The sequence below is a fragment of the Dreissena polymorpha genome, chromosome 7 (genome assembly GCF_020536995.1).
Source record: "Dreissena polymorpha isolate Duluth1 chromosome 7, UMN_Dpol_1.0, whole genome shotgun sequence".
In the NCBI taxonomy this organism is placed as follows: domain Eukaryota; kingdom Metazoa; phylum Mollusca; class Bivalvia; order Myida; family Dreissenidae; genus Dreissena; species Dreissena polymorpha.
The window spans coordinates 103,409,142-103,427,235 of record NC_068361.1 but is presented as its reverse complement, the minus strand read 5'-3'; the positions used below and the strand labels follow the sequence as shown (position 1 = coordinate 103,427,235).

Genomic DNA, 18,094 nt, shown 5'->3' with positions numbered 1-18,094 from the left:
TATTTTGAAGGGAGCATATAGTCGCTGCTTCATCTGTCCGTCAGTCCGTGCACAATTTTTGTCCAGGCTATTTCTCATCAACTAATGACCGGAATTCAATGAAACTTTATGGGAAGCTTCACTACCAAGAGGAGATGTGCATATTATCAGCGGGTTCTGGTCGGATAATTTTTCACAGAGTTATGGCCCTTTGAAATTTTCCATTAACTGTACATATAGTGCAATTCTTGTCCGGGCTATTTCTCAGCAACTTATGACTGGAATTCAATGAAACTTTATGGGAAGCTTCACTACCAAGAGGAGATGTGCATATTATCAGCAGGTTCTGGTTGGATGATTTTTCACAGAGTTATGGCCCTTTGAAATTTTCCATTAACTGTACATTTAGTGCAATTCTTGTCCGGGCTATTTCTCAGCAACTAATGACCGGAATTCAATGAAACTTTATGGGAAGCTTAACTACCAAGAGGAGATATGCATATTATCACCGGGTTCTGGTCGTATAATTTTTCACAGAGTTATGGCCCTTTGAAATGTTCTATAAAAAATGATTGTCCCCCCAACTACTGTGCCCTCAAGACGTTTTCTTTTATCTGAATATATAGTGCAATATTGTGACAAAAAAAACTTTGGGGAGCATCACCCGTCTCCGATGTTTTCTTGTTTAAATAGCAACAATTTTGTAATTATAATTATATTGTATACACGCAAAAGGTATTTATGCCAAGAGATAAACTCAGTAAGCAGAATACGGTTTTACTTCAAGTGTAGTTACAAAAATATTTCATTCATACCAAGCGCATTTAGAGCCTAAATGTATTTTAATACATTTCCTAGAAACAACAACCTCCTTATTGAAATGAGTATCTATCACTTAATTTTGATGCATGTTTATGTCCCCCACCACTATAGTGGGGGACATATTGTTTTTGCCCTGTCTGTTGGTTTGTTTGTTTGTGTGTTTGTTTGTTTTCCCCAACTTAAACATTTGCAATAACTTGCAATATTGAAGATAGCAACTTGATATTTGGCATGCATGTGTATCTCGTGGAGCTGCACATTTTGAGTGGTGAAAGTTCAAGGTCATCCTTAAAGGTCAAAGGTCAAATATATAGCTTCAAAGCGGCGCAAAAGGGGACATAGTGTTTCTGACAAACACATATCTTGTTCAATTGTTTGAATCCTGAGTAATGTTAGTGTTTAACTCCACTTTCCATGATTACAAATTTATACGAGTATAAGTAAAAGTACAGTTACAGCTAAAAGTAAGAACTGACAGTGTTTTTCACTAAGCTTATTGAGTGCATTATTTGAATGAACCAGCAAATTATAGTTATATACACATGTAGATAGATTTTCTTCAGGTTCTAAATGACTTTAATACATTTGGAAGTATACACACATAAAATGATGTATGAACATGTGTGTACTGTTAAGTTTCTGACAATATGTTAGTTGTTATCACCACCATTACTGAAAGAGCATGGCTTTCAATTTTGAACTGTGTTGATATTTTTAATATACATTGTTAATATTGCCTTCTTATAATTGAAATGCCTGCAGTATTATATATGCAGTAGAAGTTGAAATGTCTTTAACACGATGCTCTAGTTGCAGTACCAGAAATAGAGCAACTCCATGTATTTATCATGAATTGATACTAACATGTTTTACCTAAAGAGTTGGTTGTCTGGGAAACTTGTCCACGTATTGTGATTAAATGTCATAAATTGGTGGATTTAATTATCTGGGGGCCATTTCATAAACGATCGTTCGACAATGTTAACTTACAAGAGAATTTTGTAATCTTAATAAGTAGATGAACTAGCTCGCTATGCTTGTCAAATATAAACGGCGCTTGAGATGCCAATGTAAGTAATTAAGTACTGAAAATTTATATACATATGATATGGACTTTAGCAACTATGCATCTTCGAAAAATGTATCGTATCGTAAATGTGTATTAGGATATTTATTGAAACGGTCCCCAGACCTGTAAAGTTGCATTATAATAAGAATGGAATTCAAAGAGAGAAATTTAAAGACAAAAGTTTGTCTGTATCAGGGCTCAAACCAGTGTCATATGGATTAAAAAGCAATTGTTATAACAACACTGCCTGGACTGTTATAAAATCTGTGCGTTTGAATCTTTATATAAGTAATCCATTGGGTGTTAAACGATTCAACAGACGCACTTTAAACATTCCAAATTATTCAATGCTGTTGGGTTTGTAATGCTTTATAATTTTATCAGTTACAATTGATTATTATTTGTAGAAAATAGTATTTCCTTAAAAGTCTACTATATTAGTGTTATTTCACTTCCTGATGAATATGTCCCGTGAAGGTATAATAATTATATGCAGTTTCATGCCCCCACTGTGTTTGTTTTAAAGGTACGTTATCTTGTTCAGATGAGCGCTAATTTTACTGATAATCATAAAGCTTCAGTGTTTTACTTAAGCTATTAGTATTAAGTAATTTCAGTTGCCAATAGTGGCCATTGCTTTAGACTTTGAATTCATTGTTTGCATTTATATATTATACGAACTAAGAAAGATAACTCTTGAATCCTGTGTAGATCATTGAACAGTTGAATCCTTTTGTCAGGTTTCTGTGGTCATCACTTACCACATACGCTGTGTTTGTGTTCTGCTTATCTCATATCACATGACTAAAAGTTTGTTGTTAAGGTGATTGCCTGAATCATGTTGTGATTTATGTGTGTGACAATATACTTGGTAAATTGTCCAATACATGTTAATGTTTATGTTGAAATATTTTGTACATATTCTTCCATGAACTTTCATTTAAGACAATGGGTTACGAAGATGTCAAGTATTCGTACCATACTTATAAAACTACCAAGCAATATGTTGTTGTTATGTTTTATTTTCCCATGGGGTCGTATCCACAGATATCCGTATTAAAAATTATATTAGAATCATATAAATAACAAAAATGGTCGTGATTCAATCTAAAGATGCCTCAAATTTTATCAAATCTCGAATAATGTTTGTTTTTAAAATGGGATTATTATCATACCGGTAATTGTTTCACTCAAATAAGATATGAACCGAACTTGATCTTCATTTTCTGCCAACTGACACTTCCGTTAAGAATTACGACCAAAAGCAACTCACGTTTTTGTTTTCACATATTTGTGTATTTCGAAGTTTATGGAGTACTTCAGAGCCTAAGGATAATGTTAATGAGGATTCTAACTGCTTCAACAATTTTCTACACTAACGACAGATGGGACCCATTTGGAATTACACCTGCAGTTTTAAGCTGTCAAGTATTTATTATGCCCCTCTTCGAAGAAGAAGGGGTATATTGTTTTGCTGGATGTCGGTCGGTCTGTCGGTAGACCCGTTTGTCTCTGATCAATAACTCGTCAACAAATTGACCGATTGGCTTGAAACTTCACATGTGCATAAGCCTTGGACAGTAGATGACCCCTATTGAAATTGATGTCACTAGGTCTAAGGTCAAGGTCACTATCAAACTAAATGTTAAAATCGTTTCCGATCCATAACTCTTCAACGGATTTACTGATTGGCTTGAAACTTAACATGTGCATTGGCCTTGGACAGTAGATGACCCCTATTGAAAATGATGTCACTAGGTTAAAGGTCAAGGTCACTATCACCTAAGTGTGAAAAACGTTTCTGATCAATAACTCTTCAACGGATTGACCGATTGGTTCGAAACTTCACGTGTGCATTGGCCTTGTACAGTAGATGACCCCTATTGAAATTGGGGACTCTAGGTCAAAGGTCAAGGTCACTATCACACTAAGTGTGAACAAAGTTTTCGATCAATAACTCAACAAATTGACCGATTGGCTTGATACTTCGCATGTGCATTGCCTTAGACAGTAGATGACCCCTAATGAAATTGAGTTCACTAGGTCAAAGGTCAAGGTCACTATCACACTAAGTGTGAAAATTGTTTCTGATCAGTAACTCGTCAATGAATTGACCAATTAGCGCATCGGCCTTAGACAGTAGATGACCCCTATTGAAATTCGTGTCAATAGGTCAAAGGTCCAAGTCACTATCACACTAAGTGTGAAAATAGTTTCCAATCAATAACTTATCAACCAATTGCCCAATTGGCTTGATACTTCACATGTGTATTGGCATTGGACAGTAGATTACCCCTATTGACATTGGGGTCACTAGGTCAAATGTCAAGGTCACTGATACACATTAAGAGTACAACTTATACAACGATTGGCTTCCCATGTGCATTGGTCTTGGACAGTAAATGACTCGTATTGAAATGTTGGTCACTAGGTCAAAGGTCCAGGTCACTGTTGCACACTATGTGTGAAATTGTTTCCCATCAATAACTTGTCAATTGATTCACCGATTGGCTTGATACTAAACATTTTCGTTTGCCTTGGACAGTGGATGACTCCTTTTAAAATTGGGTCACTAGGTCAAAGGTCAAGGTCACTGTTTCACACAGTTTCATACTTCTCACGTGCAGTGGCATTGGACAGTAAATGACCCTTATCAAAATTGGGGTCATTAGGTCAAAGGTCAAGGTCACTGTCACAATAAGTGTGAAAATTGTTTCCGATCAATAACTCATCAATGAAATGACCGATTGGCTTGATAATTTACATGCGCATAAGCCTTGGACCCCTATTGAAATTGGGGTCAGTAGTTCAAGGCCCTGTTTGGAGGGGCATATGTCTCCGACCGCGGAACACTTGATGAAACACATTCGATTTAAGTGTCATCGTGTGTTGTGCGGGCCGGGGGGCGGGGAGGGGGGTACCGGGAGAATACCACACCAGTCCGGTATATGACCATATACAAGCGCACATGTACCGGGAGCCAAGATTGAATCCGCCTTGGTGAAAAGTGCTTGTTTTGTGTGTCACTTTCGACTAATTAAACGAAAGATCTAAGTGGCCCTGGTCGCTTACCGTAAGTAACTATTATTTAATGATGTCTTTAAAATGAAATAATATTTTGAAAATTTAATCAATTCGTATTTTCTACTGCACTTTATTATGCACCGACATGCGACACACGATACTCTAACTTACTTTTGCTAGTCTAGTTTTTCGTTCGATTCTTAAATAATGCTTGTGCTGGTTCGAATGCGCCTTCGCGAACTGCAAGCTTACAAAAACCACTTGAAAAATAAAGAGCACTCGCGGTCAACACGTGTTCATCATACACTTGTCGAGATATTTCGCGTATACAGCCCGGACGAACAAAAACAACAGGAAATTTCAACATAACCATCGGATCAAAGGCAAGCAATACATTTGAACATAATCTCCTGTCAAAATAAGCTTTTAATTTAAAAACAACACGCTGATGATAGGTGTTTTGTATGCAATAATAATTTTAGATTGAGCGAACGGAGTTGCATTACTAAGGATAGTAAATCTAAACAAATGTCTTAAGAAGTTCCTGGAAAGTCGTGACCTCTCTCGGGGCGAGCACATGCGTTATTGGTTTGCTAGGGAGTCTACCAAACTTCACCTTTATGGGTACTTGCATCAATATAAACGTGTCATTATAATTACACCGAATTAAGTCAAATCGTGTCATTATTAATTTCTCTTCGCATCTGTATAGACATCTGGCAATTAATTCACGCCATTTGTTGATTGGAATAAATTCAACAAAACAGGCGAAGATAAGCGCCGCACTCCGATCGATCCACAATGCTCCATCGTTAAAGGATGGACATAAACGTACATGTAGTTACATAGCAAATAGTCCATAAGTAAAACAATATATGAAAAGCTTAAGCATCATGTTTCAGTAAAGGCTGCATAAGCGATATAGGAACATATTCTTGAAATTTAAAATTAAAAAAAACGCATATCAGATACTCCGGATAAATATTTTAAAGCATCTACGAGCTTTTCAAACGGTCTCCTTGATATTAACTGATGTTAAAGGCAGTCAAACACAGCGATAGAAACAAAAACTTTGCGCACAAACGCACGTTTCATGTCAGTGGAGGTTTAACCCATTTATGCCTAGTGGATTCTCCCATCCTTAATTGGATCAATTTATTTCCAAAATTAAAGGGGCCTTTTCACAGATTTTGGCATATTTTGAATTTTGTCATTAAATGCTTTATATTGATAAATGTAAACATTGGATCTTAAAAGCTCCAATAAAAAATCAAGAATAAAATTTTAAAAAAGTAAAAAAAGTAGCCGGAACCAGAGCTCTAACCAGTGACCCCCGGAGTCCTGGAGTTAGTCTGAAGTAAAAACGCACAAGCCCTCTCGGCTATTCCGCCGAGTATACACAATTTAAGTATTTTATACCTTATACATGTATAAACAATCTTCGTAGTTTTGTAAATTTAAACGACAACAACAGGACTCTCCAAATGATTCAATCGTTTAGCGCTGCAACGCTTTATAATTTTTAGGTTTTCAAATCGTCAAAAGATACATATAATGGCTATATTGGACTACGGTAAATGTTCAGTAATACTGTTTCCTCACAAATATCATAACTAAAACAAAAATTTGCGAATCTGAAACAACTTTTTTCAATTTTGTCAATTTACCAAACCGTGAAAAGATCCCTTTAAGGATGTCTAGTATATTTTTTTCTATACATGTACATGTATTAAGAATATTTCTTACATCATCTGGGTCTACGCTGTTTGCCAAGGCCTTTTTTTTAGACGCTAGGCATAAATGGTTTAAGCAATACGGTTAGCTGTGTACGTACAGACGATCTACCTTAGTCACATTTGACAAACATAATAAGAAAGGGTAAGGTGTTGGTTATACAGGACCAAGCTTTTACCCATCTATGGATCATTTGTAAAAATATATGAAATCTGAGTTACAAAAAGCGTAATTCCTGAATGGAGCCGTTTTCATTTTTTTTCGAAAAAAAAAGATAAGTAAAACACACAAATGCACAAATTTAATCTTATGTAAAGTACAAACACATAATTTAACAGAAACACTATTCATTTTAATAGGTCGGTGTCATTTAAAATACATGTAACAAAGACTACCGTCACAGTCGGCACAAACGCATTATTGTTGTACAATAAAAAAGAAAAACATTTATGACTTTGGCAATTACTTTTGCATTCCGTTCCCATATCCAACTTCTTGAGACCGGCGACAGATAAGGCATATCATACATGAACAAACATATAATTGTTAATGCTGCACAAACATGAGAAAAGTATAAGTAAATAAATGCCGCATACACTAGTAAGGAACTTGCGCTGTGTTGTATATTTCGATATTGTCGAAAACTAAGGGGCGTTTTCAAAATTAAGGGAACGTTCCTATTTTCTAAAACAGGTCAAGTGAAATATAAGGCAAATCATTTATATGTATCAATGCGGTAGTATAATGTAAATGAAATGAGCCACGCTCTGGATGTGTGCGTGATGTATCGTCCAATAATAATATACAGGTTAATCGGGGATGACACTTGCTGCACAGAGTGTTTTTTTTACACGAGTCTTCCTTTAAACGAAACATTCCACCAAAGCACATTAACAGTGTTATCTCTGATTTCCCTGTGCGCACATGCATTAAGCCCGGTTTTCCCATAACGTCGCTTGATTATAAAATTACATTGATACAGTATAGAAAATTAGGACCTGCGTCTGCGCCTTTATCGAAGGATTTTGCGGCTGAAACACGCAATTCAATTTAAGCTTGATTATGTATAAAGATATTCATTAACAAAACAGGAAGATTGCAGACTGGGTCGGAATATTATGTACTATTTATTTTTTCACGGCATAAGGCAAAAACATAAGTTTTTTGTTTTCACTCATATCGCCGAAAATAGGGAACGAAGGGCTGCTCAACTTTTTTATTTTTAACTTTGTGTTTTACCATACACAGATTATTAACTTTCAAACAGGATATTCACTGACCAGAAAGCTTCCGAAAATCTACATTTAACATTATTTTTTATTTGCCAAAGTAATAACAATTCGAATTTCATCGAATGATCGATTACTCGACCCGAACACCAATAAACGCTTCGGGTCGGTAAAAACATAAATGTCTGTCCGGCAAGTGGCTGCACACGTTTTTTACGCCGAACAAAGACTTACAATTCAAAGACCGCCATTGATTGATATGTACAGACGTGGGTGCGAGTTCGATTCACAGCCCGATCCAAATAACATGCGTGCAGATTGGTCATTACATTATTTCTACGACCGTTCTCCCCGTACCTCTGATTCTGGAAAGTAGAATAGCTGAAGTCTATTAAGCATTACCTATGTTTACACGATGTCTTACTAAACCGCGTAAATCATAGAAAGGCTTCCAGATGATCGAACGTTTATTATGGAATAACGTTAAGGCCATCGTGTTTACACATTAAAATCCAAAGGGTGAGAATGCGAGAACGCGAGAGTACGATGACGAGAATGCGACAATACGATGACGACTGTGCGACAATGCGATGGCGAGAATGGGAGAACGCGAAAGTACGATGACGACAATGCGACAGTGCGATGACGACAGTGCGACAATACGATAGCGACAGTGCGATAGTACGATGGCGACAATGCGAGAATGCGAGAACGCGAGAGTACGATGACGAGAATGCGACAATACGATGACGACAGTGCCACAATACTATGGCGAGAAAGCGAGAACGCGATGGCGATAATGCGATGATACGATGGCGACAGTACGATATGACTATCGCATTGTCGCCATCGTACTACCGCACAGTCGCCATCGCATTGTCGCATTGTCGCACTGTCGCATTGTCGTCGTCGTAGTATCGCGTTCTCGCATTCTCGCCATCGCGTTCTCGCATTCTCGCCATCGTATTGTCTCTCTCTCGTCATCGTATTGTCGCATTCTCGCCATCGTACTCTCGCGTTCTCGCATTCTCGTCCTCTGAATCTTAATGTGTAACCACGATGGCACAAACAGTTCCGTAGTTTATTGACCGCCGTGATATGAAGGAAATTTGAATTATCACTCTACTTTACGTCATCGCCGCTTTCGTATCAGGACACGATCATGTAAAGGAAAATGACACGGCAATGGCCTCTATCTGTAAATCAGGCTTTCACAATCAGATCTACGTCGAGATTCGTGAATTTTAAACGTGCCGATATAAAAAACAGATCCAAAAGCACTTTTCACACGTGACGCTTTCAAATGGGTTATCCTAATAAGGGACCTCTTATCACGGAACCGTGCAAACGCTAGACCAATGTTGGCGATATATAAATAGAGTGATAAGAAGCGAAATCACCGAAGTTTGTTGCAGTATTAGTTCATCGTCTGCCAACTCAACTCAACTCAAAATGAAGGTTGCCATAGTTTTGCTCGCCGTCTGTATTGGTAAGTAAAAACTATTCGTTTGTTCATTGGTTCGACCATGCGTTCGTCCGCTCGTCCGTCCGTCGCTCTATGGACTCTACCAACAAATCCAAGATTTTGACGATTAACAGATTTTTAGACGGAATGATCCGTTTCGTTTCTGTCAAGTACATGTATACACTTTTTTTATTATATTGTTATGCTTTTATTTGTAATTGTATCACGCGCTTGAAAGTTTTGATCATGAACATGAACAGTACCAGTATTTGCTAAGAGGAAAGAAGAAAAAAAGGATTCCTCAAGTTTCATATTTCAAACACAGCTCGCATCATGGGCTTTAATGAGTCTTTGCTACATTTTTGCAGCTCTTTTATTTAGAAGGTTATTTTTGTTAGTCCTTTTTAGCTCCTCTCAACCATTGTGTACACACCGGTCTTACTGATTTTAACGATTTTTCTTGTATTATTAACATTTTCATTCCTACGCAGAACTACTTTGGCGGAATCATTATTCCCCAAACCAGGAACTGTGATGCGTCTTAGTATAGAGGTGACAATAACGTAGTGACGTCACCATCTATGTATAGAATGCCTCTCAACGCGACATTTTCACTTAATGACTTTAAAGGGATCTTTTCACGCTTTGGTAAATTGACAAAATTGAAAAAAGTTGTTTCAGATTCGTAAGTTTTCGTTTTAGTTATGATATTTGTGAGGAAACAGTAATACTGAACATTAACCATGCTCTAATATAGCCATTATATGCATCTTCTGACGATTTTAAAACCTAAAAATTATAAAGCGTTGCAACGCGAAACGATTGAATAATTTGGAGAGTTCTGTGTTTGTCGTTAAATTTTGTAAAACTACGAAGATTGCTTATATAAGGTATAAAATACGTCAAGAATGTGTACTCGGCTGAATAGCTCAGTAGGCCAAAGCGTTTTTACTTCAGGACTCTGGCAGGACTCCAGGGGTCACTGGTTCGAAACCTGCTCCGGGCAATGTTCTTTTCCTTTTTTTAAATTTTTTCTTGATTTTTTACTGGAGCTTTTACGATCCAATGTTTACATTTATCAATATAAAGCATTTAATGAATAAGTTAAAAAAATGCCAAAATCTGTGAAAAGGCCCCTTTAATGGAGTTGTTTACAGATTTTCGCATCTTTTGAAATGTGTCATCGGTTGCTTTACATTTATAAATGTAAAAATTGGAACTAAAAAGCTCCAGTATAAAATAAGAATAAAACTTAACCAAAAATTATCCACATGGGCTTGAACCGCTGACCCTGGGAGTAAAAGTCAATTGCTTTAACCTTTCGACCATACGTGCTGTTATAGTACTCGTGTATTTATACGTTTTATTAGCAATCCAGGTAGTTTCACAAAATGTAACGATAACAACAGAACTCTCAAAATTATTGAATCGTGTTGCGTTTGTAACGCTTTATAATTTCAGGTTTTCAAATCGTTTAAAGATGCATATAATGAATATCTTTTAGCATGACAATTTTTCAGTGTTATTGTTTTTTTCTTGCGAAGACTATTGTCAACACGGACATATGCATCAGGACTACACACTCGTTATTGTTCGATTATAAACAACAGCTCATGGAAAATAATTTCTCCATTGTCCTACATCTTAAAATATAAAAATGGCCTCCCGCACAATTGTCTTTATTTTATTTATGTTATGTATACAGAAATAATATCGTTATCATAGCAGAACACAACATGCTTGTTTCATCAAAATCTCGTTTCAGCTGTCGCATATGCCGAGGAATGCCATGACATCGGGGACTGCGGTCACGTGACTTGTCCAGAGTCAGGCTACGCCCTGGTCTGTGAGCACAGGCAGTGCACGTGCGCGCGCAGTGAGTAGTCGCTTCTGTATGTGCCGGTGTAATCACGTGCTTGATGATGGTGATGGTGATCATAATGTCAGTGATTATGATGATGTTGAAGATGATGAAGAAGAAGAAGATGATAATGATGATGATGGTGGTGGTGATGATGATGGTGATGTCAGATTGTCAATAGTATTTTGACCCAAACTTATCTACTGTATTTGCTCACACATTTCAACGCGCAACATTTAAACGTGCATAAACTCATAAACATAGGTAAATGCAATGGCGAGAGAAGCCTTTTATAGAAAATAATGATATGCACTACCACTTTACTTAGGGTTGATACGTTCTCGCTTGTTAGATAGCCTGTAATCATCCTTACGTGGCGATATGTAAACATCATTGTTAGTTAGAAGGATGCGAATGATTGTGGTGATGGTATTGCCGATATTTGCGATTTGTGGAGTGGTTTTGACCTCAATGATGACGAAGACGATGATGATGAAGACTGACATTGATGATGACGATAATGATGATAAAATGATAATTATGGAACGCCTTCACTGTCTTATAATACTAAAACTTGTGATATTACGTCAATCTGACTGTGTATGAATGCCTGTAACCATTATATATTTGCATAATCACAATATATAAATACATAATTTGAATATGTACAGATAAAGCATTAATGTATAAAGACATAATTTCTTATATATAGATAAAATGTAAAAATATACAGATACGAATGTATTATACACAGATAATCTTCCATTGTATAAAGGCATTACTGCTTTATATGAAGGCAAAATATCTTTATATGAACATAAATCGTTATGTAATAATGATAACGAATATTTTCTCATTATATATAGGCATAACTTGTTTATATAAAGGCAAAATACCTTTATATAAACATAAATCGTAATTATATAAACCCATATCGTCTTTATATGCAGATAAAATTTGAAAAATACGTTAAAAATCTTAAATTAATTTATGTAAATATGTTATTTCAACACGTAAAGATAAATTTATAGTACAGAAAGATTTTAATGTTTTGTATGATCATAAATAGTTGTTTTATTAAGATAATTACGTTATTACATAAATCCATACAAAGTTAAGATGCTTATGAACATCGAAATAAATTAGATTAATACCTAATTTCGTAAGCAATATATATAATCTAAATGATTTAAAGATAACATTAAAAATATACGAAGCTTTTATTACACACGGGAGAATTTTTTATGGGCATTATTTCACAACAATGGATATGGATTTGATACTTGAGCGAATTGGAGTGGAAGAAGGAGTGATACGGCGCTTCAGACAAGAGAAGATAACACCGGACATCATATCACTTATGTCACTGTACGACTTTAATTGCTTGGGTGTAAATGACAAAACAACTATCATGAAATTTCGTGTTGAATGTGTTTGTTAACGGAGTAATCCGTGGTAGCATAATACTAACTTATGTTCATATAAAGATCTTTTGCCTTCATATAAAGAAGTAATGCCTTTATATAATGGAAGATAATATATCTATATATAAGAGAATTATATCTTTATATATTAATGCTTTACCTGTATATATTGAAATTATGTATTTATATATTGTAATTATGAATATATATAATGGTTACAGGCATTCATATAAAGATCTTTTGCCTTCATATAAAGAAGTAATGCCTTTACATGTATATAATGGAAGATTATATATCTATATATAAGAAAATTATATCTTTATATATTAATGCTTTATAAGTATATATTCAAAATATGTATTTACATATTGTTATTATGCATATACATAATGGTTTCAGGCATTCATATAAAGATCTTTTGCCTTCATATAAAGAAGTAATGCCTTTATATAATGGAATATTATCTGTATATAATACATTCGTATCTGTATATGTTTACATTTTATCTATATATAAGAAAATTATATCTTTATATATTTATGCTTTATAAGTATATATTTGAATAATATATTTATATATTGTGATTATGCATATGTATAATGGTTACAGGCATTCATGCACAGTCAGATTGACGTAATATCACAAGTATTAGTATAATAAGACAGTCAAGGCGTTCCATAGATAATGAATATGATTGATTTATGATTATGATTGTAATGATGTTGATGATGATGACAATAACGACGAGGATGCTGATGATTATGGTGATGATGTTGACACCACTAGTCCTACCAAGCAAAATCATTTCGTGAACAACAAAGCAATAACAATAGTACATACTTTTTTAATGTCATTGTAGCCGGGGACCACACCTGTGCTACTGTTGCCGACTGCTCCGGCCGCTGTGAGCGCGACTGGCATTGCGTTGACGGCAAGTGTAAATGCGGACTTTGAAACTGAGGTAGGCCTTGCTCCGACGTCATCAGGGCATTTAGCGTGTATATCGTTATGACATATATTTGACATTATTATAGTAATTTGAATAAATTGTTTTGAAGTTTATATTTCGTTTCTAGTTTTGAAAAGTGTATTTAATATAAATGTGTATATACGTTTAACAGATAAACGACTGTTGGTTAAGCGGACATGATAAATCTAGCTCGAAATATTGTCATGTTTGGAAAAAGTTCATTTAAAAAACTATTTGATGGCACTTATTGATTAGTCTATACATTTCAATAATTCAATATTAATATTATTAATGCCTTAACTGAAATTACTTGTATCGTATGATTCAAATCAGAACCGTTAAAGCAGTTGTGTTAGCCGAAATAAAATTTACGTCGCGCAAATCCCAGCATGAGACGCATCTTAATTTACACGTCAAACAAAGTAACACACATTCAAACTCACTTATAACAAGCACATTATAGGTATAGAATACGAATAAACCTCAAGGCGCTTATAAAACGTTGATTGAACAAGTTAAATGTTTGTTCACATATGTTGAAATCTCGTGTTCACATATGCTGAAATCATTCATTTAACAGCAAGCATGTTCTGTATGAAAATAAGAATGTCGTTGAACAGCATGCATGTACTGGCAGAAATCCCCTTTCATGCACCAGGAAGGTTGATGGTTGGGTAACGGGGCATTGTGGAAGATCGAGGAGACATTTCTTTGGTCTTTTTAGTGCCTCTGTATTTTGTGCACGTCGGTTTTACGTCTTGACTCGTGGACCCTCGTTCTGGGAAAACCGGGCGTCATGCATTAATCGTGATAAATCGGTTACACTCGGACTCCTCCGCAAGATATGCCTCGTGTATAATGGTCGCCATCTTGGCTTGTATTATCTCTTTACTACCCAAAAGGCAATCTCCACGCAGAGTTGTCGTTCCTTGCTCTCACATACAACTCTGCGAAAGGCCCAGCCCTCCATTTTGTCTATAAAATAGATAAAACCGAACAAACGCATTCAACGTATATTTGATTGGATATTTAAGATCGCATGCATTAAATTAAGAAATATGACTTTTAAATGTACGATAAATCGTGCAAAAACTTGCGAGTTTTAATGCAACTCTTTGGAACTATTTTATTGCCCATTTACGCAGATGGAATCATTTCACGCACTTTACAAATGTCAACAATTGAACATACTGTTTATTGAGTGACGTTAGGAATTGCTTCGACGTGTGTATGTATGTTGGTTTCTTAACATCAAGAAACCATATCAATTTTATAATAATGAATTAAGACCGATATAAGATATCATGGTATGAGATGGTTTTCTTTAATGCAGTGAATGCGATGTAACCGTCGTGCAAGAGATTGTTTAGTATACTGTAACCTCAATGATGAATGCTTGGTATGATCATGACATGAATGAGACGCTTTCATAACAATAGTCCGTTCTGAGCCCAACACAGAGGTGAATGTAATGTAACCGTCGTGCAAGAGATTGCCCAAAAGGTCATTGGCGTCGCACTGAAGTGCGGCGACTCGTATGTAATACGTTTTTTTTCGCTTATGGGAGGAGAAGTAATTTTACGGATCAATGTGTATGTTTTTGTTGTCAGAATATCTTGCATTGTGGTGATTGTTTTGTGTAAATAAGTGAAAATAAGTACTGCATTTGTGCCTATTACATTTACTTCAACATTTATAGCCATTAATGCAAAACTAATTCTTTTAATTAATAACTGATCACAGGGACTGGGCAATAATAAAAAAAAGCACAGGGACTGGGAAAATACGCGAACCGGTGAAACTTTCTGGCTTTGTATAAAAACAAAACATAATTAAAATATATTTATTTTGTGGTTTTTCTAACAATAGCGCAGACTTTTGCTGTTCGAGTTTTTGTTAACGCGTATTTTCTTCAATTTTACAAGACGACAGCGATAACACGGTTTATTGCTTTATTGATAACTGTTACACTACAGTCACTTATAAATATCTTAGTTAGAAGGTGATTTTTCAAGCGGTTCCGTAGTGTAGTGGTTACACGCTCGCTTCACATGGAAGAGGCCCAAGGTTCGAGCCCTAGTGGATTCAAATTATTTTATTTGTGTTCTATGTTAACTTTTTGTTTTGATGTAGACATTTTAAAATCCATTTCATTACAATTGGACATTTTTATTAAAATTAAACGATGCCGCGTGGTGACAACGTTAATTAAAATTTCTTACATCACTTAAATATCTTATAAAATACACGTGTTTTTATATTAACAAATAAATGCAAACAACACATCTATTATCCATGTATTTTTATGGTTGTTTATCGTAGGCCCTAAGTACTATCCCTACCACATATAGAGCGCGAAGCGCGACACGTATTATTGATTGTGACAATAAGTTGCGATAAAATAAGCAGCCGCTTATCAAGGAGGAGCTGTGTCACAGCAACCCGTTTCCCTAGAGTCAAGCACACCTCGGATTTTTTTTAAGAACCACATATAGAGCGCGAAGCGCGACACGTATTACTATCTAGGTGGTATTGACCCTTTAGAATTATCCGCCATTACTTCCATAGTTATCTTCCTTAGAATTTAAGAAATTTTGAAATTCTTGTTCAAAGTCCAAAATTTCATCCGATTCTTCCCTAACTTGCACAGGTTTTTTTTATCAATGAGGACCCAACCCAAACCCTATATGAGCAATATCGGACCATAAGTCCAGAATTATGTCTCTTTGAATTTAAAAACAAAAGTGAAAAACTGCTTGGTTAGGTGATTATGTCAACATTTTTCATCAGATTCTTTCCAAACTTACAGTGTCTTCATATCAATGAGCATTTTTACCTCATTTAAAATGAGAAACATCGGGACAATAAGTCCAGAATTGTGTTCTATTAAATTTGAGAAAACAAAGAATTTCCACTTGTTTAAAAGATTTCACAACTTTCGTCTGAATCTTCCAAACTTGTTAAGTGTTTTTATATCAGTATTGCTCGAACCCTATTGAAAATGATGAATATCGGAGCAATAAATATAGTATGGTCTTTTACTGAATTTGAAAGTATTGTGAAATGCAGCTTCTTTATGCAATTTAAAGTTTTCATTAATTTTTTTCAAACTTTTACAGTGTTTTCATATCAATGAGTACTCAACCCCTATCGTAGATGAGCAACGTAAGAATAAGTTCAGAATCATCTCCCCTTGAAGTTGAGAAAAATATGAAATTACGCTTACAAGATGAAGCAGATTTTTTAAAACCTACACAGTTCTGTTCCATTAATGAAAACTGCACACGGATGCCAGTGAAAAAAGGAAACCAATGCAAATAAAATGAACTATGAAATATTTGGGGGTAACAACACAAAATCATAGATAATGGTTATTTTGGGTTATAACACAACATCATAGATAATGTTTATTTTGGTGTTATGACACAAAATCACAGATAATGGTTATACCAGTATCTTTTTCTATTTTGTTTAAAATAATCGGCCAATATATTAATATTTACCGTAGAAAAAAAATCGTTCCATGTAACTTCATTGAGTGCCTTTTACACTGAAATTCCCGACGCGCTTTGATGCTTTGCATCAATACTTATATTGTCAGTTTATTGTTATAAAGCTGAATGCAAAGTATTGATTTATAGAATAAATCGTATGCTGATCCAGAGTGGAATGCATGTGCGTAAAGATTGTCCAAGATAAGCCTGTCCAGTCCGAAGACGCGCATGCATAAAGCCTAGTTGTCACACGAACGGCCCACTTGAGCTTCTAGATCCAATGTTTACATTTATCAATATAAAGCATTGCATGACAAACTTAAATACATTGTACATGCCAAAATCTGTTTAACGGCTCCTTTAAGAGTGATAATTGTTATACTTTTTTCACTTGTAATGATAATTTATGTATCTTAACATGCATTGCTGTTCCAGTATTTTATGTTCAGATCTTTTTGATATTAGATGTTATAACATAGGCATTTTTGTTCGGCTCCCTCATTCCATTCTGCTTTTGCTAGTATACGAATGCCAATGATTTTCGTCTCATTATAATATACAAGCTATCCATTTATGTTTTATATATTTGTAGCAATTTTGCGCTATAAGGATCATTTTACAATTGTTCTTAACTATTATGCAGCATTGCTTTTATTTATGTTTTCTTTTTTATTGTTTATACCTATGTGTTTGTGTCCAAAACCCTTATCCTTTCCCTTAACCCGCTAAATATCAACCTTATCGTGTAATTACGCGACCTCATTAATTTTAAAAGAATTCTGTTGATTTGAATCGGTTTTAAATCTTCCAAGGCTTAAAAGTCAACACCAACTATCAGCGAAGATTCACCGTTGATAAGTATTTTCAAATGTATTTAACAAGATGATGACGTCATTTTTGGTGCCTACATTTTTATAACAGCTATGTTGTTATTTGGGAAAAATAATTTTAAAACCTTGTTTCTTCCCACTACAATATAAATATGTTTCTATAATATCTATTTCTCCTTAAATCAACGTTAAA

General features: G+C 35.2%; 1 protein-coding gene and 1 long non-coding RNA gene across 2 annotated transcripts; both read left to right on the top strand.

Moving 5' to 3' along the window:
* Positions 1-2: 2 nt before the first annotated feature.
* On the top strand, positions 3-2,874 carry LOC127838735 (uncharacterized). The gene is made up of 2 exons (XR_008029930.1): positions 3-153; positions 323-2,874. It is a non-coding gene; the product is annotated as an uncharacterized LOC127838735 (long non-coding RNA).
* A 6,312-nt stretch (positions 2,875-9,186) lies between these two features.
* On the top strand, positions 9,187-13,669 carry LOC127838730 (serine protease inhibitor Cvsi-2-like). The gene is made up of 3 exons (XM_052366708.1): positions 9,187-9,346; positions 11,088-11,198; positions 13,467-13,669. The coding sequence occupies exons 1-3, from the start codon at positions 9,310-9,312 to the stop codon at positions 13,559-13,561; spliced, it is 243 nt and encodes an 80-aa protein (XP_052222668.1). The 5' UTR covers positions 9,187-9,309; the 3' UTR covers positions 13,562-13,669.
* Positions 13,670-18,094: the final 4,425 nt, after the last annotated feature.

Coding starts and splice junctions, on each gene's coding strand:
- LOC127838730 (XM_052366708.1), top strand. CDS start 9,310: ATGAAGGTTGCCATAGTTTTGCTCGCCGTCTGTATTG. Junction 9,347..11,087: donor TTTGCTCGCCGTCTGTATTG/GTAAGTAAAAAC, acceptor ATCTCGTTTCAG/CTGTCGCATATGCCGAGGAA. Junction 11,199..13,466: donor GCAGTGCACGTGCGCGCGCA/GTGAGTAGTCGC, acceptor ATGTCATTGTAG/CCGGGGACCACACCTGTGCT.